Source organism: Struthio camelus, chromosome 3 (assembly GCF_040807025.1).
Source record: "Struthio camelus isolate bStrCam1 chromosome 3, bStrCam1.hap1, whole genome shotgun sequence".
In the NCBI taxonomy this organism is placed as follows: Eukaryota; Metazoa; Chordata; class Aves; order Struthioniformes; family Struthionidae; genus Struthio; species Struthio camelus.
Genome location: NC_090944.1, coordinates 54,405,763 through 54,432,842, shown reverse-complemented (window position 1 = coordinate 54,432,842; position 27,080 = coordinate 54,405,763). Strand labels below are relative to the sequence as shown.

Below are 27,080 nucleotides of genomic sequence, written 5' to 3'. Positions count from 1 at the left end.
ATGTGTTATCTGATATCTGCCTGCAACTAATGTTATATAACTCTTTTCCTGTAAGTGGAGACAGTGGAGTTTTGGGGGGATGAGGCAGGGAGGGCTGGAGATGAGGTCATCATTTGGAAAGAATAAGAAAAAATGATGTGATTTTGATTGTTCTCACATATAATACTGTTTTGGGAGGGTAGGGGAGGAATTAAAGGATTTTTTTCCTACCTCAACCTGAATTTTTGGTATTAAACAAAATTAAATCTTACCTAATTCAAATTTTTCTTGGACAACTTTATGGTAATCTAGAGAATAGGAACTTTGTGATAATACACATAGCAAGCAAAGAAACCTTGATTTAAAGAAGAAGAAAGAGCAGTTTTTGATTCGACAATTGGAAACTTTTTTTTGTCAGCGCCTGATTCACTGAAAAATTTGAATAAATAATTACAAGAAAAAAAGTCTTGTAAAAGAGTTAGGTTCTCCTGTCATATCAGTAAAGGGTCGCAAGAATTCCCAACCTATGTCAGACTCTGTTCTGAGAAAGCAGTGGGAAAGAGCAGTCTGTTCTTTGTTCCCAGCATAGAAAGTAACAATTTTTTAAAGCAGTTTTCAAGCTTTCTCTGTAAAAAGGAACTTTATCTATTTTAAAAAAGAGCAATCTGTTTCTTTCTTGTCCCAGCCCTACAATGTTTTTTTCTTAGGCTCTTCTACTATTAACCTTCTGGAGGCACACTGCAGTGCACGAGTTTTCACCCTTTTTATAGTGCAGATGTAGCAATCTGTTGTATTATTTTAAAGACCTCTTTGTTTTCTTTTAAATCTTGGGATATTTTACAGTGAAACTGCAATGTGTAAACTGTCAAATACTCACTGTGCATCTTTCACAGGTGAACCTAATTTGCCACAGACAGAAGGCTTTTCTTTTTGACAGGCTGTTGCGCTCAGGCTATCTCTTGGATGCTTTGCTTATCATATGGATATCAGAAATGTTATGCACTTCCTGGATGATAAAAGCAAAAAATCCTGGAAAAAAGCTAAGAATCAATCTTGTCATGTGTTTTACTGTGTTTGGCTGGTACTTGGTTTCTCCACTGATGCCACTTGGTTTCTCCTCTTTTCAAAACAGAGGCAATTTTGCAACATGAAAGTCAAAAGCTGAATGGTTTTGCATAGATCTAGAATCCTTACAAGGACAGGTTGGATACAAGTTAGCCGCGTAGCAGCTGTTCAATTGAAGCGTACACCCTCTTGATACACAGGATGTAAACCTTTTTTACCCTGGCCTATATTACAAGAATGGAAGTTTTTTGTTCTGGGCCAGAACTGTCACCTGTCTCATTTGGAATCACAGAGCTAGAAAGGATTTTGAGTAATTTCCTCTCTGCCTTGTCCAAGGCAGGATCAACTCAACTGAGTCGCAGAAGAAATTTGGACCACTGAAGCGATTTTGTGTTAACACACAAAATCCATTAAAAAAAACCCATAAGTTTGCTTCCAATTCTTTTTTTAAATCTCCCACTTTTCTTCTTTCCACAGTTTGAGTATGTGCAAAGGGGAGCAAGAAAGAGCCTAACCTTTTTACCTTTGGTATGGGAAAAACACCCTGATATTGCTCAAGAAATCTGCAGACTATATGTCTTGGTTATTAGGCTGAAGAATCAAGTGTTGCGTGGGTAATCTTTGATTGGATGGTGTCTACTTGGCTAGGAAAGTGAAATGGATTCTCTCCAGGTTAAAGTTTGCCAATCAAGAATTTAGGTGGCCTCTTCACTCCTCTTACAAAGCACACTAACTTATGAAGTCTGTGGCCTGAATTACAGCTTCAAGGTCAGGTGACTGCCTTGCTCTTCTCCAAGCTTTGCTTAAACAGGAATTTTACTGCTCATCATCCTGTATTGCAGGCAGATCAGATGAATTGAGCAGACATGGCTTGAAAGAGATAGGTTATTACAACCATAGATATAGTGCATATGGATTCTGCGAGTTGTCGTCCTCTCCTGCTATATTGATGTCCTTTACCACTGGGATTCTGAATCAACTGAGGCACAATTACACATGCTGAGAGAACATTTTTTTCTTTCTTTCTTGACATACGCAAAAATTACCTTAGTTAAAGAAGAACAGACACTGCTTCTGAAGAGATCTGATGTACTGTGTGTGGGCATATGTACTCCAGAAGAGAAGTCAATACATCCAGTGTAGTTACTGTTGAATACATAGTTGTTACTCTTGGGCTTGACTTGGAATGCTGTGGAACAGTACGACATGGTGTTCTTCAAGGCTGCCTTCTTATTATCCAAATCCCTTGTGTTCTCTTCTTGGTAGTTTTTAAAAGATAATTATTTTAAATAATGCTATAGGTTTAATAGGTAGTGAGAAGACCTTTGAAAATGTGGACTGACTGCATGAAATTAGAGGGAGATTGAAAAAGGTATTCTGGGAGGTATACAAAAATCCCTGTTCAAGTTAACGCATTAGCTCAGTTATATGACCAAGACAATTATAAATACCAGTCTTCCTAACTATTTTACCCCTCTCTGAAGGAGAGGGTTTACTGATTTAATTTTGCATCCTACAGTCTATTCAGAGTGACCGTTTCTTTTGCACTGTTTGTGTGTCAATTGCAGAAAAGGGCTGCTGCTTCCCGTCCTTTCAGGCCAGTGTTTAAACCCTATACTGAAAACCATTACTGAAAAACATGATGGAATACATCGAAGTGTTTCATTTTCCTGAGAAGTCACCTGAATACCTGCAGAGTCCTATTTAGAGTTGTGTATGTAGTCTTTTGAGACTGTTTTTTTTTTTTAAGCGCAGATCTTTAAGGTGTGTAGGAAGGGGTTTGGGGATTTTGTTTTCAATCTGGACACCTAAATAGGTTCCAAAGCTTGTAGCTTTCACTGAGTAAAATACATGTTTCATTTTTATTGGAATTACTCACTATTCAGAATTAATGCTCTAAATGAAGTGTTTGCTTAATAAGTACTTCAGTTAAAGCTTTATCATACAGGTGAATATGTTTACGCATTTACTCGTTTTAAAGTGCTATTGAATATTACATCTTTAATAATGACTTTTTACAGCTTTTATGTTTAATTCACTAGTCTACCTTTTTCTTTAAAAACATAAATAGAGTAAAGCAAGCGAACAAAAGTAGTTTTGTAAGACCTGTGTAAAGATACACATAAGGAAGGCTTATTCACACCCTCTACTTCTAGGCTGCCTTTGGGAAATCAAATCTCAGAAGGCAAACTTGGAAGCTGAGCTTCCATGTAAAATTGAGTGTTAGGTGTTTCTCATTGCTCCCTGGAGACACCTAAATTTGATGTCTGAAACTCCATGAATACTCTGCACCATGTCCCCGTTCTGTATCTGCAAGCCGTTCGGTGCAAGGCATCAGATACTTCTTCATAGTAGTATAACAAAAGGTCATGTTCCTGCTGAGTTTCATTAGATTATAACAAGTTGAGAATATTAAGGTGAAACATTTACTGTAAACTTTCTAAAAACAAACAAACAAATGACTAACTTTATATGGATTATACTATACACACATACAAATATTGTTGACTAGTGTTCCTTTAGGGAACACTATTAGCAGTAGATTAGTTTATGCCTTGTATATAACTTGTTTTTTCTGAGAGGAAGTGTTGTATATCCTGTAGACATCCACAGATTTTATTGTTAAAGTTTTGTGAAACTTAATCTACTTTTCAAGCTCATATAGATTTCAAAATCCTAAGTGGTGAATGTTTTACGTATAACACAGTTATTTGTAATTAGAATCCCCCATAAATTCTTGTTGCACTGAGTGTATTTCAAACCACAGAACAGAATATGACCACAGACAATGCAGTGGAGTCTCTATGTCTTAGAAACACAAATTTGTTTGAAAAAGGAAGATTTCCCTTATCATATGAAAATAGAACAAAATAGCCATATGCTTAACTGTTTGTACGATACGTTTGATGTTCCAGTATAATTTCAGGCTCCCTCAGAAATGTGCAGTACTTTCTGAAAATGACCCTGTTAAATGGCAAAAGCATGACTGTAAAGTACTCCCTATATCTGTTTCGGCCTGCATGCTAGTCATGACAGGTGCTCAGTGGTTGTCAGCATCCCTGTCAGCATGGAGACTCCTTTGACATTAAAGTCACCGACTCAACCCTGATGCTGGGTGGCTCTATTGACACTTCCATCAGGCTGTAGCTGAGTAGGGAATGTCAGAGCCTCTGCTGTTCTCCTGGTACGTCACGAGCCCTCCGTGGTTTTGGTTTGGCCTTGCCAGTTGTTTGAACTTGCCATACTTTTTCCTGCAGCTTTCCTGGGAGAAATGATCCCATAGGTCACGGGTGTATAGGTATCTTCAGGGCAATGCAAAACAGCATCCAAAGTGACTTGCGTAAAGGCTCGTAATGATTCCTAAGACAATCAATGGTTAGAGCACCCAGGGATTCATTAAATGGCATTTGTTGTTTCTGTAACTGAGTTTTGAGCTGTATTTCAAGATAAGTGGTGACAGCCTTTAATGTCTAAATGACCTCTTTTTTTGTTTCACTTTGCATATTTCTTTCTGATGTGTTCCCGTATGGCAGCAAACAGCCCTGCTCAGCATCCTGAATTTCTGTTCAGAGCTTCAGCACCTCAGTCTGGGTAGCTGTGTCATGGTGAGTACTTAGACTACCCTGTGTGTGTGTGTATACACGCACTTGCTTTGGAACTCAGCCTGGAGTTATAGTCCACAAAGACCTGTTAACTGCTAGGTTGATACTATGTCAGAAAGTAAACTGTGTTTTCATGTAAAGGTTCGAAATAGATGTGGCTCAGTTGCATGCCAATTTAGTAGCGCTAAAATTTAGCTTATAGGCTTTCCATTGTTCTTGATCTCCAGCCTCTTCCTAAAATCTTAGGCATTCTTTGTTCATGTAGTGACTTTTTCTTTCCAAAACTGATAATCAGGACTTACTTTTTATTCAAGCCAAATAATCATTCCTAGCAGGCCCATATTTGCATGTGATCATATAGTAATACATGAGAGAGAGATGTTTTCTGCAAAAGTTGTTTTAGTCATAGACTTCCTGGTGGTACACATTGATTTAAAGAAAGAAAACACAGGGATAGCAGTTCCTGCAGGAAAGCCATCTGAGCTATATTATAGCGTGTTCAGACGAGAGGTATGTATAGTGGGATTCTAGTGTGCTGCAGTCTCTGGTGATAGACACACCAGCTATAACTCACTAGGGAGACTTAGCAGAATTTCCTAAAAGTTCAGGAAGCAAGTGACAAAGCAGAATTGGCTCAGCCTTCCCTACTTTGGCTCAAGAATGAAGGAGGAGGGCAATGTGACTTAATCTTTCCAACAGTCCCACTCTTCCTATGTGGATTTCATTCTCTGCTGCCTGTATAATGGGACGTTGTTTGAGCCCCTTTGGCTTGCCCAGGGTAAATAGCAATGCTTCTGTAAGGAAGAAGTAGCAACTCGTCAGTCTAGAACAGAAATATGTGCATTCTTTAATGCACATATGCTTATGATTGCAGTGCCTATTACCATTAAAAAATAATAATTTTAATTATATTTTGAAATAAAAATAACTGTTCAAAAAAGGAAGGGATTTTGAAGGAAAATCAACTTTTTCCCTGTATTTCCACTGATCCTTTTATTAAATGAATTTGAAAGCATCTGTGTTTGATGGTTGATTAAAAAATGTATTTTACCTTTGTCTTTTGTAAAAGTAGACCTCATTGTAATCTACAAGGAGTAATTCTTTGAGCTCTTTAGAAATGACAAGTGCTTAAGACAGATCTGTAGGTGTGTTAGCAAGCAAATTCTTGAAACACCTATAGATGTCTGGAAAATATGGTATACATGACAGTGTTTGTTTTCCTTACAGATTGAAGACTATGATCTTATAGCAAGTATGATGGGAGCAAAATGCAAAAAACTTCGCAGTCTGGATTTGTGGAGATGTAAAAACATAACTGAAAGCGGAATAGCAGAATTGGCTTCAGGCTGCCAGCTTTTGGAAGAACTTGATCTTGGCTGGTGCCCTACATTACAGAGCAGTACAGGCTGTTTCACAAACCTTGCACGTAAACTTCCAAACTTGCAAAAGCTCTTTCTTACAGCCAACAGATCTGTGTGTGACACAGACATTGAAGAGCTTGCTGCTAACTGTACTCGTTTACGGCAGCTGGATATATTGGGTAAGAAAACATAGGACCACTGGAATATTTCTTACTTATTATGTCTGAAAAGCCTTGCAGTTAAAATGGAGTCTGTAAGATTAAACTGTCTTTCAGCTTTTTTTTTTGAATAAACTTTTCTTTAAAAAATAGCTCACTATAGGGAAAAAAAGATTGATGGGAAATATTATTCACTGCAGTAAGTTCCTGACTTAGAATCCGATCGATTTATGTCAATCATATAATTTGACTGTTTAATATTAATTGGTTAAACTGAGAATTGAGTAGGATTTTTTCTAATAATTTTAGTTTTATAATCACTAGCATTTTCTTTTTTTTTTTTACTCAAATCTTTTTACTTACTTTTGGCTATCAGGTGATCCAATTTCTTTTCCTTGTTTCTGCTTTTGTTGATTGTTGCTTTTTTACTTTGTGTGCAGTGTGACAAAGTATAGTGCGAGTCTTATGATCAGTAAACAGATTTCTACTTTTGTGCAATACAGATAGATGGAACAATATTAAATTTCTTTGTTGGTTTCATCAGGAAATGAATTATCTCATGAAAGAAAAAAAAGTAATTAAGAAAAAAACTTAAATGGACTTTCCACTAAGGTGGGAAAAAAGTAAGGAGGAGCAAAAACCAGCAGATCTTAAATTCTAGTCCTCTGCACCCTACTTACTACTATGTTTAGAAATCTAAAATAAATAGGCTTTTGGACTTGTAAGTAAGGACTTTTGAGAAACGTACTTTGCAGAATATTGCGTTTGTTCTTTTTGTTATGGAAGATGATGTTTTCTTTTTAAAGTAATATAGGACTGCAGTGTAGTGTGAACACTGTGGGAGAAGTTTCTATGCACTTATATGAGTTGTTTTCACCAGCTTAGTTGAAAGAGGAAGATTAAAAAAAGGGAAGAAAGCTGTACTGCACATTTTTAGTATTTAATAATTTTAATGAAAACACTACATTTAGGTTGAGATGCTTCAAAGAATTGAGTGTCCTCAACTTGAATAATGTTCCAAATGTGTTTAAGGTTGTCAGCATTTCTCATTAAAGCAATATGGTAAATTTCTTGTAGATTGTCACTCCAATATAGCTAGTGTATACTCTTCTACCATGAAATACAGTTTTACTCATCCCTGAATAAGAAAGTCACCTTCTAACCACCATTGGGAAGGAGGATGAACAGATGAAAACTTACTCCGCCCAGTACAAATTTTTCAGGCTTGATGTATGTGTCTGCAGATGGTAATGTGCTTTGCTTGTGTTTAAGGGAAACTGTTTTGTAGCTAGTTTGAGGGCACATTTCCCTAGTCAGACACGAAAAGTTTCCAAAAAGCATAATGAATACCGTATTTGAAAAACATGTATGTTCTCTTGATCACCCACTTTCATGCATTTCTGCTACAATGGCATTGTGTCTGCCTACAAATTGGTCTGACCTTTCACTCTGCCAGAGAGGCTGCTGCACAGTGAATAGTGTGATTGTTTTAAGCCTACAGATAGTCTGCTAGTGCTGTTGCCTCTCTGCCAGCAGTGGGGGCTTGTTGCCACACACTTCCTTTAACATTCGAATTCAGTTTATGCGTCTTCCTGACGCTTATGTGGAAAAGTAATACCTGAACATGGGAAAGGAATTTGTTCATCACCTGGGTGCTTACCAGTATTCCTGAGTCAAGTGGCTTTTCCCCAATACGACTGCATATTTGTTTTGGAGAGCATTTGGAGCATATGGAGATGCAGTTGGATTATCTACAAGATATTACCCAAAACCTTAATATATACCTCTGTTTCTTCCTTTAGAAGAATCCTCAGTAGGGTGGAAAACAAGGCTATTTTCTGAAATGAACCAGTTAGTACAAGGTGATGCAGTGTATGTGAGGAAGTCATGCAGTTATTTCTGGTACAGCAAGGAAACTGTCTTCATTTTTTTTGTTTGAATATGGGAACAGTTAGTCCGTGGTTAAAAGACGGAATTGTTAAGCTTTTGGGCCACAACTGTTCTTGGGCCATCCGGAGCTGGAGATGCTGGGTGCTCTATTATAAATGCAAAAGTGTCTGTTGTCTGAGCTAAAGAATCAATCTCCCACTGCTCAGGAGTACGAAGAAAGTTACAAATCTCTGTATGTGCTCTAACTTTCGGTGGCTGACATGGGGCCGTCCTATTAGTATAAGCTACAAAATGCTTTTTTGTCCTTTTATTAAAAAAAAAAAAAAAGTGTGTCAACAGGTCTGAATCTGTTAGAAGTCTGAGGTCAGTTCTCAGCTTTGCAAGACTAACCTTGAACAGGTGGGTCTTCTCTATGATGTGAATGAAGGAGAGGTACTCATTATATCCCCTCTTGTCTCCCAAGTAATGAAATGTTTGGCTTATACATGGGTTGTAAAGGGCATAGAAATAGTAGGGCAGTTTGGAGGAAGTAAAATTGACAGCTTCTGCTTGCTGCTAGGTTAACCGTGCATGTTGTGAGGGAACGTCTTTTGCCTCAATAAGACTCCAAAAGTTTGAAGTTTTTTGCTCGGTACAGGTCCTTAAGCTAAGCAAGAATCAAAATGTCTTACCTTGCAACATAGTCACCAGAGATGATGGTATAATGTTGGTTTCTCTGTGCAATAGTTAGAAGTATGTGAGGATGTGCTTTTTAATTTTTTTTATTTAGTTTTGCAATTTCTTTTACTTGTTAGGTAGTGAGCTGCCTCCTTATAAGCATCCTTTCCTTCTCTGCCACGTCTTTTCCAGTGGTCGAAATGGTGGGTTGTATAGGAATTCTTCCAGTACTTTCCCTTCACTTGAGGATCTCCACCCTGCTGCAGAATGATCTAGTTGTGATGATCTGACAGTTCTGTGGAGATGGCATACCTCATCTAGTGCTGGAGAAATTTAAGTGGAAACCTCAAGGCCTGTAGTTAAAAGCTAATATTCAAACTATGACCTGTGTTGAGCAATGTGATGAATCAGATGAGAGCCTGAATTGATAGCACCAAAAGCTCTTATTGTATGTCATACAAGCAACCAACTGCTGTCAAGAGTGAAGAATAAGTCATCCTAACCTCTCTCCCTAAAAGTCATAACTGCCTCTGTCCTGCACAAAGAGCATTAAAAAAGTAGATACCTTTGTTACTGCAGAATTAATATACTCAATCTACTTACAAAATCACTTCCCACACCTTCCTGAGCAACAGAAAACCCGACTGTCACCTTGCCAACTGTCAAAATCTTCAGCTTTCTCTTGGGAACATCAACAAGTAGTTAGACAATTTAAACAGGAAAATCTACAGCACATTAAAATTTAGAATTTGCGTGGTGTGCAATAGATTGAATAAAATGTAAAGAATAACAGGCTAGTCTGGCTGATCTAGGGGAGGAAAGGAAAAGTAGGCATTTGAGGGACTAGTGCTAGTTATTTTCAAGGTCTCTACTTCATTAGCTGCATGTGTGGGTTCTCTCTGTACAGAAGTTGAAAATTTTTTCATATATACCCTCTTGAAAGTTTATGATGAGTGTGTGTTTAAATGAAATTACTGGAGGCACATCTTTTAACTTGATTATTCTTGTTAAGTATTATTTGGTATGTATTAATGTCCATTGTCATAGAAATTGGGACTGCAGAAATATTCTGGAGGTGTTATTTTCAGAATCATTATGCACAGGTCTGCCTAACAATTCTAGAGCTGATATATGTATATGAATGAAATCCTTTACAGCTAATAAAATAGTTCTAGTAAACAAATCATTGTTCAGAAGCACCCTTTTGAAGGTGATACCAGAGAATTTTTCAGGGAACAAATTGAACAGCAAAAATAAATGGCAGGTTTTAATACACCAGTTACGTATATGTTCTGAGAAATGAGCAATTAGTCCAAGCTAAATGTATTTCAAGTAATGTATTTCAAGTACGTTAGCTATCAGAAGTTTACAGGACAGTTGCTGAGGCTGCTAGGTACTCAAGGTGTAAAGGATCACTCAGTTATGAGAAGGCCATTGCAGGAAAACTGTTGGCAGTCCGTTAGGGTTCACGGTAGGGGGAATTAAGTAGGCTGCCACATCAAAGCCATTCTTTCCAGGAGATTAGCCTGCAAAGCTGTCTTAAATTGGAATGCCAATACAGGAAGCTTTTGAACAAATCAATATATTGAACAATAATAAATTGTTAGGACTAAATGGTATTCATGTAGGAGTTCTAAATGAGCTCAAATACAAGGCTGTTGAAATCTTACTTCTGGTGTGTGATTTATCACTTGAATTAGCCTTGGCACTGAAGGAATTAAGGGTGACAAATGTGGCACATTCTTCTGTGAAGAGCGCAGGGATGATCCTAACAGCTATGAAACAATAAAATTATCTTCTGTGTAAACTGGTTGCAACCATAGGAAAGAATGAATCAGTGAATGTGAAGAGTGTTAGATATTTTGAAGGAGAGCTCCATCCCTTCCAGGATGATTATGCCTCTCAAATCTTTTAAAATTCCTGGGAGCAACTGATGAAGATGGGAATAACACTAATCCAGGCCATATAAGATTAGATTTTCAAAAGCTTTTACCAAAGCTTACAAAAGCTACTTTTAAAAGAACTTGGCTATCTTCTCCTGGATGATAGCAATGAGTGTTTCAAAGATAGGTAACAGAGGATAACAATATAGCGTCTGTTTTCACAACGAAGTTAGGTCACTAGTGTGGTAATCAAGAATCTGCACTGGGATAGGTACTGTTTAATGTGTTTGTATGTAGTCCAGGCAAATGAATGAATAATGACATTACAGTTTGCTGATGATGTGCAAGTACAGAGGTTAGAAAAAATCCAAATCTGAAGAACTTAACAAAGAATTGCCCAGCAATCCGACAATACTGAGTAGCCGGATAATAAAATGTAGCAGATATAATGCTCTGATAAGAGCAAAGTCATCATATGGAGTAAAAATAACATTAAGCATATGAAGGGAGTGGCTTTATAGTAGTTATTGTGCAGGAAATAGATCCTGGAGATGTTGTAGATAGTTGTGGTTTTTTGGTGGTGTTTTTTTTTTTTTTTTGGAAGACATCAGCTCATTACTCATTAAGGACAAATAAAATATTAGGATTTCTTAGGAAAGACAAGGAGAGAAAACCATAAGACCTCATTATGGAATTACTGCCTTGTGTTTGGTACAGTGTTATAGTTCCAGTCATCACATTTCAAAAGTAATGCGTTAGAAAGTACAGAGACAAGACAACAGGGATTATCTGAAATACTGAAGAGTCTGGAAAATAGACAACCTTGAGGGGACAGAAGAGATGGCTATAAACTCGTGATTGGTGTGGGGAAAGTGAATTGGGAATGATCTCTCACTGCTTCTTTAGGAAAGAAAAACTAAGGGGCAATGAAATTAACAGGCAGCACGTTCAGCACTGGTTTTTATTTTTAACACAATATGTATTTAAACTGTGGAACTCATGTGAAGGGGCCATAAATGCAAATGTATTCAGAAGGGTAATACGTTCATGGAACGTCACTTAGAAAATCCCTAAGTTGATCATTTCTGGCAGTTGAGAGGAAGTGAAGGAACGATTTATAAACACCCTGTTTCTTCCTCTCTTTTTGTAAGCCTTATTTGCTGTGGCCAAAGACAAGGAACTGAACTAGATGGCTTCTTGGAGCGAGATTCAGTTCAAGATTAAGATGTATAAATTGAAGTGTATACCAGTAGATGTGTACATGTTGGGCGTGTACACTTTTTAGTCAGAGTTTGATGTTTAGCACACTAGAGAATCGGGGCCTGGTTTACTTGCCCAGAATAACCAGGCTGCCTTCCGGCTGCTGTTCCAGTAGGGCATGGAACCCCTGTGGGTCCTGTGTCATATTGTCCAGCTCTGTGTGAGCGTCCTGCATGGTCTAAGAAATCCCAAGGGGCACCAGGCGCGCCTCTCTGAGTAATTGAATCATTCCCTGCGGTCTGGTCTGCTGAATCATGTGCTATGTGCCATTGATTGTACTGACTGGATTCCCATCACCTATAATGGGAGTGTGCCTGTATGCGTATAAACACCTGCTGTTTTTGATTTCTGTGCTTGACCTGATCCTGTATGACAGGAGTCAGGAGTTCAGTCACATTTTTAGTAGAGGCAAATAGCATTAAGTATTCCCTGTTGCAGTTAGTATCTGTAGGGAGGACTGGTCGTCCTTGAAAATCACTCCTGCATGTGTAACGCCCGTGTTCATTCTAGAGCCCTAATCCAGCTTCCACAGAAGTCTTGCTGATTTATTTGGAGTTGGAGTAGTCTGCAATAACGTATGTGCTGTGCAAGGCATTACAGCCAGCAGACAAGTTGTGAGAACAGGAGAGTAGCACGCTATGTTGCTTGTTACCAAAGGCCAGAATCTTGTCCCTGGGAAGTCTTGCGGCTTTTGGTACTTGGGGTCAGCTTCTGTAGTTAGAAATTCCCCTTGAAGTTGTGAAGTTTCTTCCAAGTGGAAACTGAAGGAGTTACTTAAGCAGTTGGGCTAGGAAAATACAACAGGCTTTTTAAAGGTAAGATCCTGCAAAGACTGTACCTGAGAAAAACTTTTCATTTGAAATCTAGTTGAAATAATTTAAAGAAAATTTAGGTTACGGTACCATTTTTTCAAGATGCAGTATTAGTAGCTTTGAGGGGGGAAAAAAAAGAAAAGAGACTCTATTCTATTAACTTTACAAGTTATTTTCTTTCTGTTTTGTTTTTGAACAGGAACAAGGATGGTAAGCCCTGCATCTTTAAGAAAATTGCTGGAGTCTTGTAAAGATCTCTCTTTACTCGATGTGTCCTTCTGTTCACAGATTGATAATAGAGTTGTCCTAGAACTGAATGCCAACTTTCCTAATGTGCTCATAAAAAAGAGTTTCACCCAGTGACTCACTACATATGCTGCTGTGGAATTCGTTTGACAGAGTTGTTTCCTGTGAAATTGTGCTCGCTTTTTTTAAGAAGAGCATAAATCCCCTATGAAATAAAGAAAAGTATTAATTATCTGCACAAAATGGGTAAAAATATATTTAAATACATTATGCGTTTCCTAAAGAGTTGATATTGTACCTAGTATTTGTTTAACTCCTTGTTAATTGGTGGCACTGCATGTTTTTATATAATAGCCATATATGTGGCTTTAATGAGAAGAAAATTAGAAACGTATTCTCACATGACCCTTTATAGGATGTTTTAAACAATAAACTATCCAGATAAAAGCAAAAGTTAAATATTTAGCAGTAAGAAAAAGATGGGTGCTTCCTTTTATTTATTTTTATATATGTGTGTACACACATATATATATGCACACAAACATATATATATATATCTGTCTACACACACTGTAGCATTTTAATTTGGCCTGCAGTGTAAGATCTTATTATTTGGACTCTAATGAGCTGTTTGAAAACCTGTTTACACTTGTATAAGAATGGATTGAAAAGACATTTTTTCTTCTTCATTTTCATGGCAATGACTTATATCTGATACATTTTTCTCCCTTCCTCCACCTGAAATAGATGTAGTGATGTTTTACAGTCCAGCCTAAACGACAACAGATAAATGCAAGAACCTTCCACCTGAACTTATAGCAGAAACGAAAGAGAAAATTACCAGCTGCTTATTGGTATTGGATATAAAGTTTGAGCCAGGTACTTAGTGTCATAACTGATAACTTGTAGAAAAGTCCAAAGCAATTTTCTTTTCAAATTTCTCTCATGGTCAGGATTGTGTTGGTTTGTGATACATCTGCTTATCATGAGAAGTACCATAAAAATCAGTATTTAAGATAATGCATTGGCAACTGCAAATCTGCTATCAAGTGTAAAAGCAAACATTTTTGTTCAGTAAAATAGCAATGAACATAGAGTGTTTGTGAAACAAGGGCAATATGATTTGGTGACTTACTAGTTTAAGGTATTTGTTTCGTTTCCTGTTCTTTCCGAGAGAGATGATAGCTCCAAGTACTATTGCAATATCTCTCTCTCTCCTTAACACTGTTTAGCCTTTGGAGAAGGAAGGCTGTGTTTATGGACAAATTCCAGAGCTTTCTTTGTCTTCCTCTTGCACTTCCTTTGATGAAGTTTTCCTCTCTCTTTTTTTTTTTTTTTTTGTTCTCCTCCAAAACCATGCTGAAAGTATGTTGCTATTTACAACTTAAGTTTATAACTGTACATTGTTGGTGAATGTGGACCATGAAGCATGGCCTGTCATTTGAGATTGCCATCAAGGTAGTAATACTGGAGAGACATATTTGTGATTATCTACTGGGAGAACAGGCAGAACGTTTTATCTGGCAAAAGAACCTTGCTACACTGAAGATCACTGGCAAAGAATACTTCAGTTTATGCAGTAAATAACTGTCCACTCACAGAGGAGTGCTACGAATCATTGAGGATTTGGCAAAATATGTGACTCTTGAATGAATGCTTTGAACTCTTTTGTGCTGGTGCCAATACTTTATAAACCACATCATGAGACAGCTACAGAACACTTATCTGATTTTTATAAAAAGACCTTTTTTTCCGATTTTAGAATTTACAGAAACTTTTGAGAATTCCAGATCCAAAGAAGGGCATGCACAGATGTCTTCCCTCCCCCCCCCACCTCCCCACCCTCTTCTTCCTTCTCTCCACACAGATGGCACTGGGATTTCCAGCTAGGTTATGCCATTCCATTTTTTTCCCCCAGAAACCTGGAGATTCTTAGAAACCTTTAAATTTGGTTTTTGTTTTTTTTTTTTTCTTCCCCACTGACATATGTCTGCTTTGGAGTGATTCTGTGCGAGACCTCATTTCTTTCTGTCAGGTTTGGGTTGATTTATGTTTCTGGGAAACTTTTAGTATTATTTTTTTATCTACAGGTAATATTATCCATAGTAACTGAGGATTCAACGTTATTATCCTAGTTATAGGAGAATGCAGGTTGAGACAATGGGAGTTTACAAATACCAATATTTTAAAATAAATGTTTTTTTGTTGTGAAATTTCACTTCTCAGGGTGCATCTGTATTTTTATCTCCTTTTTTCTTAAAGATGCTTCTTGTTTGTTTTTCACTGTAAGTGGTGTGGGATGTGGATGAAGTGATATCCGTTGTGCCTTCAAACTGGTAAAGTAGGTGAATAGCATAGTTTTACTTCTGCAGCGTCAGTGAACTGTATAAAAAATATTTTTGCAGTCATGTCTGTATAAAGGATATTATTCTGCGTTGCTGTTTAGGAGGTATAAAGGAGGTTTAAATTGGCATTTTGTTGTTCGTACTAAAGGATTTGTTTCTTATTTTGTGCCTTCTGTTTGAAATTCTGTTTGTCAGGATTTCTGTACTGTAACTCTATTGTCAAGTGTGACAGTATGTCAGTGTGACGATTCTGTATTGTCACACTTTAGGATTAATTGAAATCTGCTTTTTATTTAGACTATTTAATACGTAGCTATTGCTAATGTGTAATTAATTCAAACGGCTGAAAAATATTTGGGGGAAGAGACAGCTTTGTCTGTAGTTCCATACTTTAATCTTCAATCAGTGGGTAAAAAGCTCTTTTACCTGTGGCTTTATACCTCCAAGAAGTCTTCCAGCAAAGAGAATAGAGACCAGGTTTGACATTCCTGATGTTTTCAAGATTAAAAAAAAAAAAAGTTTTTAGACCTTCCTTGTACATCGTAAAGAAGCAAGAATAGGTCACTGCCTTTTAGTTCTGTTATTTTGTACATATATACATGCTTGTGTGTATACATATGTATAAATATTTATACATATATAGATATGAATTGCTTTATACATATATGTGTGTATATATTTATACATATATCTATATATATGTATAAATCTCAACATTTTCATATAGTATTTCCTCTTGTGGAGTAAATATGATAGCAAAAGGTGTTTCTTAGCAAGTCTATTCTAAAATGTTGTTTTACTGTACCTGGAGACTGAGTTCCTCTCTATCCATGCAACAGGAAGAGCTGGGGCAGGAGGTGTACTGGCTTTCCTGTGTTGCTTTCTGAAGTGCCTTTTCGTTTGTCTACATGTGAAAGATACTACAGGGTATGGTAGTGTGTGAATGCAGTCTTACTACTGTGGATTGTGTCCATGTGAAACAGTCCTTTAGATGGAAGTTTTCTATAGGTTTGTTTAATCCAAAATGAGTGATGCTGAATCAGCTAAAGGATTTTAATTATCCTGAAACTGGATCGTCATCCCCAACAGTAGACATCCCTCAGCCACATTACCTAAATACTGCTTTAAAAGATATTATTTTTTTTTGTCCTCTTAAGCATTGTAGCAGATGTGCTTTAGCAATAGATGTTTTTAAAAAAAAAAAAAAACGGCATTTAAAAAAAGTCTTACTCTGAAGAGCTTGTGTTCTTAAAATAAAGGGGGACTTCTGTACTATGTGTGTGAATTTGGCATGGGATCTCATATTGGTAGATACGGCATTATATTTTGTTCGTTTTAAAAATCAGTGTTCAAATTTTACCATTTAAGACATCTTCCCAAGTCCTGAAGGCTTCAATTCAATAATGTTACTTACTTGTATTTGTATTCCTGAACTGTCTAAGTAGCTCTTTAAAATGAGTGGAACTTTTCTCTTAAGTTATGCACATTATTAAACGGAAGAACAGGTTTTCATAACAGTTTGGACCTTATAATCCTCATGTGCCTAGAAGTCTAAACTTCAGACAGAAAGAGGGAAACCCCTTGTATTTACTGCCTGATTCTTTCCTTGGGGCTCTCATGCAAGCTTTTCCAGGTAAAAGATGCCCAGTAGTCTTGGTAAGTAGCGAGTCAAATGCATCTCGCTGCATGTTAGCTCTCTGAAAGTTGGACATCTAGTTTAAGCTGTTGGATTGCTCTGTTACACTTGGAAGGAGCTGGGCGCCTCCAGAGAGTTACTCATCTCGCCCTAAGACAGATATTTAAGAAAAGTAGAATGAATCATTTTCTGGATTGCCTCTCTGGAGACTGTGGAAACTGTGATTTAGCTCAGATTAGATACTTAGCTTTAGGATACTAAACTGAGATTAATTCCATCCAGTGTCATACCACCTGCCTTGCAATAGCAAAAAAGCAAGACTATAACACCTTCCACCCCTAAACCTCAACCAAACAAAACCCTCCAAAATCCATCCAGAAAGAAGCCAATTAAAGAAATGATGACAATTGGAAAGGTTAGTTATTTAAATGCCAGGATCTGCCCTTGAGCTCCCTGCAAATGCCTGTGGTGTAGTGTGTTTTTTTTTTTTCTTTTTAATGAGATACATCTCCTTTCCCTGTTTTAAAATCTTATGGACCCAACTGGCTATATGTATAGTTCTGTAAAATGCATGAAAGTAATTGAAAAACATAATACAGTGCAGCTATTTTGATAATCTTTCAGATTGCTGTAATTAAGACTATGCCTAATTTAACTGCTCTTCTGTCATGAGAAATGTTACTTGCTGTATGTATGTGGAAACAGTGTTTAGTCTTGGTTCTAACTGTATACATACTGCATCTCATAGGGTAAGTTTTCCACATCACATCTGCAGGATTACAAAAGCTAGATAAAATGTAGCATTTTATTATATAAATTGTGTGGGGAAGTGTGGTGGAATTGTTTTGTATGTTCATTATTACTCTTTTGCAATGGTTGTATAAGTTGTAGCTTTTGGAATTACTGTGTTAAAAGATGTCTGGTTTAGTGCATCTGTTCATGCTGTGTTAGGCACAGTCCACGCCTTTCCCAAAAGCAAGTGTTTGTTGATGGTAATTTCTGTGATTGTCCTTGATGGTAATTTCTATGGTTTTAGGTTTCTGGCTTGACCACGAAAGGGCTCTTTATTAGAAAATATTACGACACATAGGACAAATTGTGATAGCTGACACTTAAGAAAGGCCGAGGCGTGAGTTTTTTGTGTGTTGCAGTTCCTAAGGATCTTCAAAAAGGGGCCTGGGCAAGAGGTGACTCTTTTAAGAAGAGTCAACCCCATTAATAGGAGATAATGGTAGAATCTTTCCTTTTAGCTAATGGACAAAGTACTGTTACTTCAGTTTAAGTTGTGCAGCTCTAGTTTTCCCCTGTCTTGTTTTCGCTTAATAATGATAAATGGCACTGTTATGAGACACATCCCAAGTTGGAAAGGATCCTTTGTGAGGAAAGAAGTTTTTCTTGCATATTTTGTTACTTTTTTCTATGAACAAACAATCCCTTCCCCCAAACCTCAACTATTTGAAAGTTCTGTTTATCTTTTTTTCTTGAGTACTAAGGAAATACCAAATGCTAAGGAAGTTGGGAAATAAAGCAAGGGGAACTTCTGGGAGAGTGGGTATGAAATTTCATGAAAGGAGGTGGCAAGTGCTACTTGCAGATATGAAGAAAGAAAATGCATTGCTCTAGTTCAGCTGTTGTCTTTCCCAGAAATTTAGTTCCCCCCCGTACATTTCACGTACTCATTGTTTAATGTAAGTCAAGATTTAGCTTTTGGGCGTTCTTATTATTGAGCTTTTACCTACATGTTTGTGAAGTAATTCCTGATGTCTCTTACCTTTGTTTCATTCTTTAAGAACTGCCTAAAAATAGGCTTTTTTTTCTTTGTCTGGCTCTGCTCACCTGTATTTTTGTTAAAATCTGAAACAATTTTGTGCACGTGTGTTCGTGTGCACACATACGCAGACTGTTAATTGCTTAGGATTTTTGTAATTGATTATTTTTGGAAGACAAATAAACTTTGCAGTTTGGAGGAAAAAATAGTAATCTGAGACCTGCCCTTTGATTGTTTTATTTGCTTCAGTTTACTGATTGCTGAAGATGACAGGAGGCATGGGGAGAATACCTGTTTTAAGAAACTTGAATCATGTTCATTTGCTTTTTTTAATGAGAAGCAATATTATTCTTGGCTTAGGAAAATCTAAATGTAACCATTATTAATATAAGAATTTGGTAATATGTTTCCAACATAGTTTTGTAATGCACAAGACACACTAGTTTATTTTATTGTAGGATTATTGTCTATGTGACGAAGTCTGAAAGTTAGACCATAGATTAAGGTAAAAATCCTTATTTTGGTATACCAGCAATAGTTTCTGTTTAAAAAACTGCATAAAGTCTTCTGTATTAGGAACTGTTAAGTTTGCATGTTCTTATTTTTAGCATTTATTTCCATGAATCTTATAAGTCAGGATCACCATAGCTTAGGTACCATTTTTTTCTGCTTACGCTATTGGAAACTGAGTGTAGTGGTTGATTATTCATTATGTCAAAACATGAAAATTTGAATTCAGATGAAAAACAGGACAAAGTTTATGGAACACTGAACTGTTCTGAGAATTTTAGGGAGATACTGCGTATAGCTGTGATGTAAAAAAACACAAAAGAGGGTAAATTCAATTATGCAATTGTCAAGAATTCTTTAGCAGACTGCTTTACTGTCAAATAGTACAATTCTGTGCTTACTATCCAGAGATGGGTTCTCTCAGCAGGATGTTCATCTCTCTAGATTTATTTTCTTCAGGGCAGTGCAACACGCTTGTGCATCGTATGCACTATTCTGAAATGAACAAAGGCAAATTAAAAATAGCTGTTTGGCTGTGATTTGAAAAGTAGTGACTTCTCTATACTTGGAGTTCTTTTGGAGCAGTTACTGAAAGTGAATTAAAATAATCTGGAGTTAGGGTGTCCACAGGGAGACCTTACACTTTCAAGTATAGACAAGTCCTAATTACCATCTATCCCTGGAGCCATCTTGAAATGGATTTGCTGATCCCATTCTAGTTCTTCGTAGTGAGCATAAAACCACTACAACTCTTTAGCATCTTGTAGCTTTTTATAATCCACCTTCTTAAGAGGCAGGCGGAGGAGTCGGGGTGTGTAAAAGGCTGGCCTCATCGCTACTCTTTTTAGTACCTAACTGAGTCATGTGCAGTTGCCTGGGGAAATGTCCTGCTCACGTTTATTCCTGTGTGGGGGTAAGAAGGAATGGTGCATCCAAGCTAAATGCCTGAACCCAGCACCTGAAATCACTTAAACACCTCTATCACCCTCTTCCAATAAGCAGCAGTGGAACACACAGTATTTAGGATTTAATAGTATGCTCCGCAACAGAGTTTGAGTAACATCACAACAAACTTACTGTGTTACCTTTTCAGTGGACTAATTCTTATAACAGATAGAAGAACAGCAATAGAGAGAACGGCTCTAAACACTGTTTGTAATAGTTTTGCTGTGCATGCTATGCCAGTAAGCACCAGAAGCCAGTAATGCCTTTTTTAATAGCAGACTGAGAAGGAAAAAAAAGGGATAATTGCTTCTAAGCGCGTTTTCCGTAGCTGGGGGATATCTGAGTTACCTAACTTTAAATACCATGGGTGGGTACCAAAGGGAAGAAATTAGTCTCTAGAGTCCCTTTACTCTGGATGGCTGGGTTACTCCAAAGGTTAGTTCAGATCAGATGATAAATCTTAAGCTGAGATCTTGAATTGACCTCTGGAGAAGCTGAAGTCCATGAAGGCCCTATAGCATCTCTACTGGAACTTCCTGAACTACAATCAGATTATCCTAGTGAGTGGATTCAGGGTAAGAGGTTGCTTATCCCTTGATGCTCCTTATAAGCCCCCTTACTCCTGTTGCTTTCACCAGTGGCTGCTTTCTCTGTTCTGCTGATTGAACTCTATTTGATTGCTCCCTATAAAGTGGCTTGGCTAAAACTAGAAAACGTTTTTGTTTCCTAATAGTCAAGTATTTTAAATCCCTTTACCCTACCAAGTTGGGTGTTAAAACCAGTGGAAGGGAGAGGGCAGTAAGCTTCAGTGAGAGAACAGCAAGAAGTAGGTGGGAGCATGTCTGTTGTGCAAATGTCTTAATTTGGATTATTAGAAACCAGGACAGCCCCTTTTGATTGTATTTTAAGGTTCCCTAATTTCTAGATACCTCTGTTGATTCTCTCTCACTGCTGCTTCCAAAAAGTGTTCAAACTGAGGTTGTTTATTTTAATCTCATAATGGTGATCCAAGCTCTAATGTATAAAATGCTAGTGTGAACATACAAATCATACACCATGCAAACTCCTAGCTAAGATCCTTTGGGAAAATAGACTTTGGAAAGCTTAAATTAGGAAGGCTAATAAGAATATAATTAAGTCATGGTGAAGACGGTGGTTGGCAAAGCCAAAAGCAGGGGTAGGGGAGGGGGACATAGTTCATGGAGGTGTTCTTAAAGATTGCTTTCTGCTGTCAGTTACAAGGGCATAGGAAGCTAACATCCCCTTATTTTGTACAGTTGTGCCCTCAAATATAGTTAGTATTCGAAGAGCTGTGTCTGTAGGTACAGTTCCCAAATTTGTTCTCCATGCTGTCATGAAATAAGTCACACACATTCAATATTAACCCCATTTTCCCTTTTGTGCCCCTTTTTTCAGTATACTAGCGGTATTTACCTTAGCATCTTCTCTATATTTGTTTTTAATGTTTCCCTCTGAGGCTTGTGCATTTTAAATGCTTATGCGAGTACCTAATTATACTTCAGAATGATGTCTTTTTCCCTGTTTTGTGTTCTTGCTTAATCGGTAGTAAGCTGAAGATATGTTGTTAGTGTATTATTTGTGTTCAAATTTGACTATCGCGTCTTCTCTGCATGTTTAACCCAAAGGTCTCTGTTGTGTATATGCTGTTAAATGTACTGTCTTCAGACACAGCTCAGGCCCAGATATCCGACTCATTCAAGTAACTTTGACTTGTTCCACTTAATGTGCGTTTACGGTGTAAGTTGTATACGCAGAAAAATGGAAAGTTAACCCTATATTTCTGAATTATTGAATTTATTGTGGAGAAATCATCTAATGCCTTATGTTACTAACTCAAAGCTAGTTTTGTTTTGTCTTAAGAAGTGAGTTATGTATTTACACAAACCAATTATTTCTATTTAATAAATTAAGCATGTTTTGTTGTGACATGCTGGATCATTTAAAATATCATAGTGTTGTACAGTTTTATTCTGTTACTAGCAGTATAAAGAAGTTGAAATTAATGTCGTCACTGAGATGTCGCTGTCTGCTAATTCAGAGATGACAGAAATTATGTATTTAAAATGTGTTCAACCTGTAGTGTTTATCTTGCTTTGCAAACTTAATTCATTTCCCTTTGATTATGTTGCAAATACCAAGTGTGCATTAAATAATAAAAGGATTTGTCTACATTCATTGATCTTTGGTGCATTGATTTAAAAAAGTGAACTAAAACACAAAATGTGATGTTTTGAGGAGGAACGGTTTGAGCATATTTTTATCACTGTTCATTTTTAAGTAAGTTATTCTGAATGTCTTTAGATCAAAATTTGTGAACTAATTTTTTTAGAAGGTGTATTATTGTTTATTATCTTCACTGTAACCATATAAAAACACAGGTATTAGGTGCAGTACACAAAATATATTGCGCCTGAAAAGGTTTATGGTCTAGGTATAAAGTAAGAGACAACAGATGGGTATAGAGAGATGGGATATAAAACAATATGGAGATTACAGTGGACCGAAAGAAGCCTCCAAGAAAAAAGTAACTGGTGGATTTCTTTCAAGAAAATTTTTCTACTCTATGATAATAACATTCCTGTTAATGTATTTCTTAATCCATTTAATTATGTAGGTAGTATATTTTTGTTTAAATGCTGTGGAAACTCAAATAATATGATAAACTAAGTTTAGGAAAGATTTTACAAAATTGTATAGCTTCTGAAATGAGAAAGAAAAGGACTGTTTATCAAGTGGACTCAAGTTGTCCTGAACAACCTGAGAGAGTATTTAATTAGAAATCAGCAACTGCTTTGCTAGATTTTGTTGTGTTTCATTATGTAGAAAATGTGTTTATTGATTCAGAATTATTAGGCAGACATGGTGTTGGTCTAATTTGTGCCCCTTTTCTTCTACACCAAGTTCATGAATAGTGTGTAAATATGTTAGATTCACCTGATACTGTTAATTATTCAAGATACTCAAGTAAAAACTGCTCAGATAATGAGCTTTGAGTTGTTTTCTTGTGTATCTAAAGAAAGTTTCCTGAAAACGGTTTTCAATCTCCAGCACACGCAGAATTGTTCAGCCTCACTTGTATGCTTTTGTATCACAGCTTTGCCTCAGGCCAATATTGTTTCAAACATGCTAAAACTATCCTCTGGCACCAACTTAGTGCTACTATTCCTTCTGATTAGGAAGAAGAGTAACTACAAGATTGGACCCTGCTTCTGTGCATCTTGGACAAAATAACATTGACTTTTGACATGTACTAAGTACAATTTGAGATTTCATTTCTGTCTGTCCTATTTTTGACCTGTTTCTCAGTGCTCCTTTTGCAGTACTGAAGGTTCACACATGTAACTGAAAATTGTCAGGTGTGCCTTTTTCTCTATGTGGTACTCATGTTAAAACAAACTGGGGAAAATAAGGCCAGAGTTTAAAGTATTTCATGGTTTCCAGATTTTAAAGCCTGAGGTCATGTAATCCCCTTTATTGCATTATTAGTTGGGGTGTGGAGTGAAAGCAGTTATGTTCTCAATATTTAGTAGTTTTACATGTTATTAATCCAAAGGGATTGATAAAAGTTTAGTATTCTGTGAAAATATTTGGAAATTTCCAACTTGGCCCTATTACTGTAAGATGAAATTGGCACTCTTAATTGAATTTCTGTAAGCAGAACACTGTAGATCTGATACCATGCATGCTGCAATTGTTTATTCACTGATACTGTCAAATGTCATATACAGTGTGGACGTTTACATTCATATATACACATACATACCATATACAATGTGGACATTTATTGTTATAAGCAGATCTCAGCATAATACTTTCCCCCACAATTTTGAAGAGCTAGAAATTAGAAATGCTCTGACATAGTGACCACAGAGCTTAGAACTGCCACATTTCTTCAGGAGTTAAAACATGTGCAAGTGTTTTTGTAACAAGATCATGTTTATCTCTTTGGATGCAAATATGCAAACACAATGTGAGTTAAGTTCAGACCCCATTTTTTTTCCTGAACCAAACTTACTTTTATCATACACGCTATTATATCTTATTAGGGTTTTATTTTCTGGAAAACGGATAGCAAGGATTTACTTTTTCAGTTATAATGGAACAATGCTTTGTGGGTTATCCTGTGTTTCAGAAGCATGGGAAGAGAAGCACCAATGCTTACATCTGCATGCACAAGCTCAGGAAGTGCTATCCACTTGAAAAGGAATCAGCACAATGAAGCATCTTCAGGCCAGTAGGTTTTAGAGGACTGTTTGAGACTAGTGACACAGAGCGCATATCTCCTTAATAAAAATGATAGCTGGGTGCAGCTAACTGGCTACAAGTGCGGGGCTTGAATAAGGTCAACCACAACAGTCAACAGGCCAACAAAAAAAAAAAAAAGGAGTTTTGAATCAGCTGTCACTTAGAAGTTTGAATCACAGAATCACAGAATCGTTTAGGTTGGATGGGACCTCTGGAGATCATCTAGTCCAACCTCCCTGTTCAAGCAGGGTCACCTAGAACATATTGCCCAGGATCACATCCAGACGGGCTTTGAATATCTCCAGCGAAGGAGACTCCACTACCTCTCTGGGCAACCTGTTCCAATGCTCTGTCACCCTCACAGTGAAGAGGTTTTTTCTCAGGTTCAGATGGAACTTCCTGTGGTTCAGTTTCTGCCTGTCACTGGGCACCACGGAGAAGAGGCTGGCCTCATCCTCTTGACACTCCCCCTTCAGATACTTGTACACGTTGATGAGATCCCCTCTCAATCTTCTCTTCTCCAGGCTGAACAGGCCCAGCTCTCCCAGCCTTTCTTCATAGGAGAGATGCTCCAGCCCTCTAATCATCTTGGTAGCCCTCCGCTGGACTCTCTCCAGGAGTGCCATGTCTCTCTTGTCCTGGGGAGCCCAGCACTGGACACAGTACTCCAGGTGAGGCCTCCCCAGGGCTGAGGAGAGGGGCAGGATCACCTCCCTCCACCTGCTGGCAACACTCTGCCTAATGCAAAACAGGAGACCATTGGCCTTCTTGGCCTCCAGGGCACACTGCTGGCTCATGCTTAACTTGTTATCCACCAGCACTCCCAGGTCCTTCTCTGCAGAGCTACTTTCCAGCAGGTCAACCCCCAGCCTGTACTGGGGCATGGGATTATTCCTGCCTAGGTGCAGGACCTTGCACTTGCCTTTGTTGAACTGCAGGAGGTTCCTCTCCACCCACCTCTCCAGCCTGTCCAGGTCCCTCTGAATGGCAGCACAGTCTTCTGGTGTGTTAGCCTCTCCTCCCAGTTTAGGATCATCAGCAAACTTGCTGAGGGTGCACTCTGTCCCTTCCTCCAGGTCCCTGATGAATACATTGAACAAGACTGGACCCAGGACTGACCCCTGGGGGACACCACTAGCCACAGGCCTCCAACTAGACTCTGCGCCATTCACCACAACCCTCTGAGCTCGGCCATCCAGCCAGTTCTCAATCCACCTCACTGTCTACTCATCTAGCCCACACTTCCTGAGCTTACCTAGGAGGATGTGATGGGAGACAGTGTCAAAAGCCTTGCTGAAGTCCAGGTAGACAACATCCACTGCTCTGCCCTCCTCTACCCAGCCAGTCATTCCGTCATAGAAGGCTATCAGATTGGTCAAGCATGATTTCCCTTTGGTGAATCCATGCTGACTACTCCTGATCACCACCTTGTCCTCCAGATGCTTAGTGAGGACCTCCAAGAGGAGCTGTTCCATCACCTTGCCAGGGATGGAGGTGAGGCTGACAGGCCTGTAGTTTCCTGGCTCCTCCTTCTTACCCTTTTTGAAGACTGGACTGACACTGGCTTTCTTCCAGTCCTCAGGCACCTCTCCTGATCTCCAGGACCTTTCAAAGATGATGGAGAGTGGCCTAGCGATAACATCCGCCAGCTCCCTCAGCACTCGTGGGTGCATCCCATCGGGGCCCATGGATTTATGGATGTCAAGTTTGGACTAAAGATCTCTAACCCGATCCTCCTCAGCCAAGGGAGAGTCTTCCTTTCTCCAGCCTTCCTCTCCTGTCCCCAAGGTCTGGAATTCCTGAGGACTGGCCTTAGCAGCGAGGACTGAAACAAAGGCAGCATTCAATAACTGTGCCTTCTCTGTATCCTTCGTCACCAGGGCAGCGGGCCCATGTTTTCCCTAGTCTTTCTTTTGGTACTGATGGATTTGAAGAACCCCTTCTTGTTGTCCTTGACATCCCTTGCCAGATTTAATTCCAACTGGGCCTTAGCCTTCCTTGTCGCATCCCTGCACACTCTGGCAACGTCTCTGTATTCCTCCCAAGTGGCCTGTCCCCTTTTCCACATTCTGTGTACTTCCTTCTTCTGCTGGAGTTTGGCCAGGAGTCCCTTGCTCATCCATGCAGGTCTCCTGCCTGCTTTGCTTGACTTCTTCCTCAGAGGGATGCACTGCTCTTGAGCATCCCTGGAGGAGGTGATGCTTGAAGATTAAGCAGCTTTCTTGGACCCCTCTTCCCTCCAGGACCCTACCCCATGAGATTCCCCTAAGTAGGTCCCTGAAGAGGCCAAAGTCAGCTCTCCTGAAGTCCAGCGTTGCAATCCTACCCATTGCCCTGCTCCCTCCTCGTAGGATCCTGAACTCCACCCTCTCATGGTCACTGCAGCCAAGGCCGCCCCCAACCTTCACCTCTCCAACTAGACCTTCTTTGTTCGTTAGTACAAGGTCTAGCATTGCACCTCTCCTCGTTGGCGTCTCCACCACCTGGGTCAAGAAATCATCATCAATGCTTTGCAGGAACCTCTTTGACTGTTTGTGCCTAGCTGTGCTGTCTTGCCAACAGATGTCAGGGTGGTTGAAGTCTCCCATGAGAACCAGGGCCTGTGATCGTGAGGCTACTTCCGGTTGTCGGTAGAAGGCCTCATCGATGACTTCCTCCTGGTCAGGTGGCCTGTAGTAGACTCCCACAACAGTGTCA

The 27,080-nt window shown here is 38.5% G+C and overlaps 1 protein-coding gene across 1 annotated transcript in view; it reads left to right on the top strand.

Moving 5' to 3' along the window:
- Nucleotides 1-15,131, top strand: part of FBXL4 (F-box and leucine rich repeat protein 4) — a 64,836-nt gene extending 49,705 nt beyond the window's left edge. Inside the window, exons 7-9 of the mRNA XM_068937856.1 lie at nucleotides 4,578-4,649; nucleotides 5,874-6,186; nucleotides 12,867-15,131. Coding sequence (XP_068793957.1) covers nucleotides 4,578-4,649; nucleotides 5,874-6,186; nucleotides 12,867-13,030 — 549 coding nt within the window. The 3' untranslated portion in view covers nucleotides 13,031-15,131. The remainder of the gene's footprint in view (nucleotides 1-4,577; nucleotides 4,650-5,873; nucleotides 6,187-12,866) is intronic.
- Nucleotides 15,132-27,080: the final 11,949 nt, after the last annotated feature.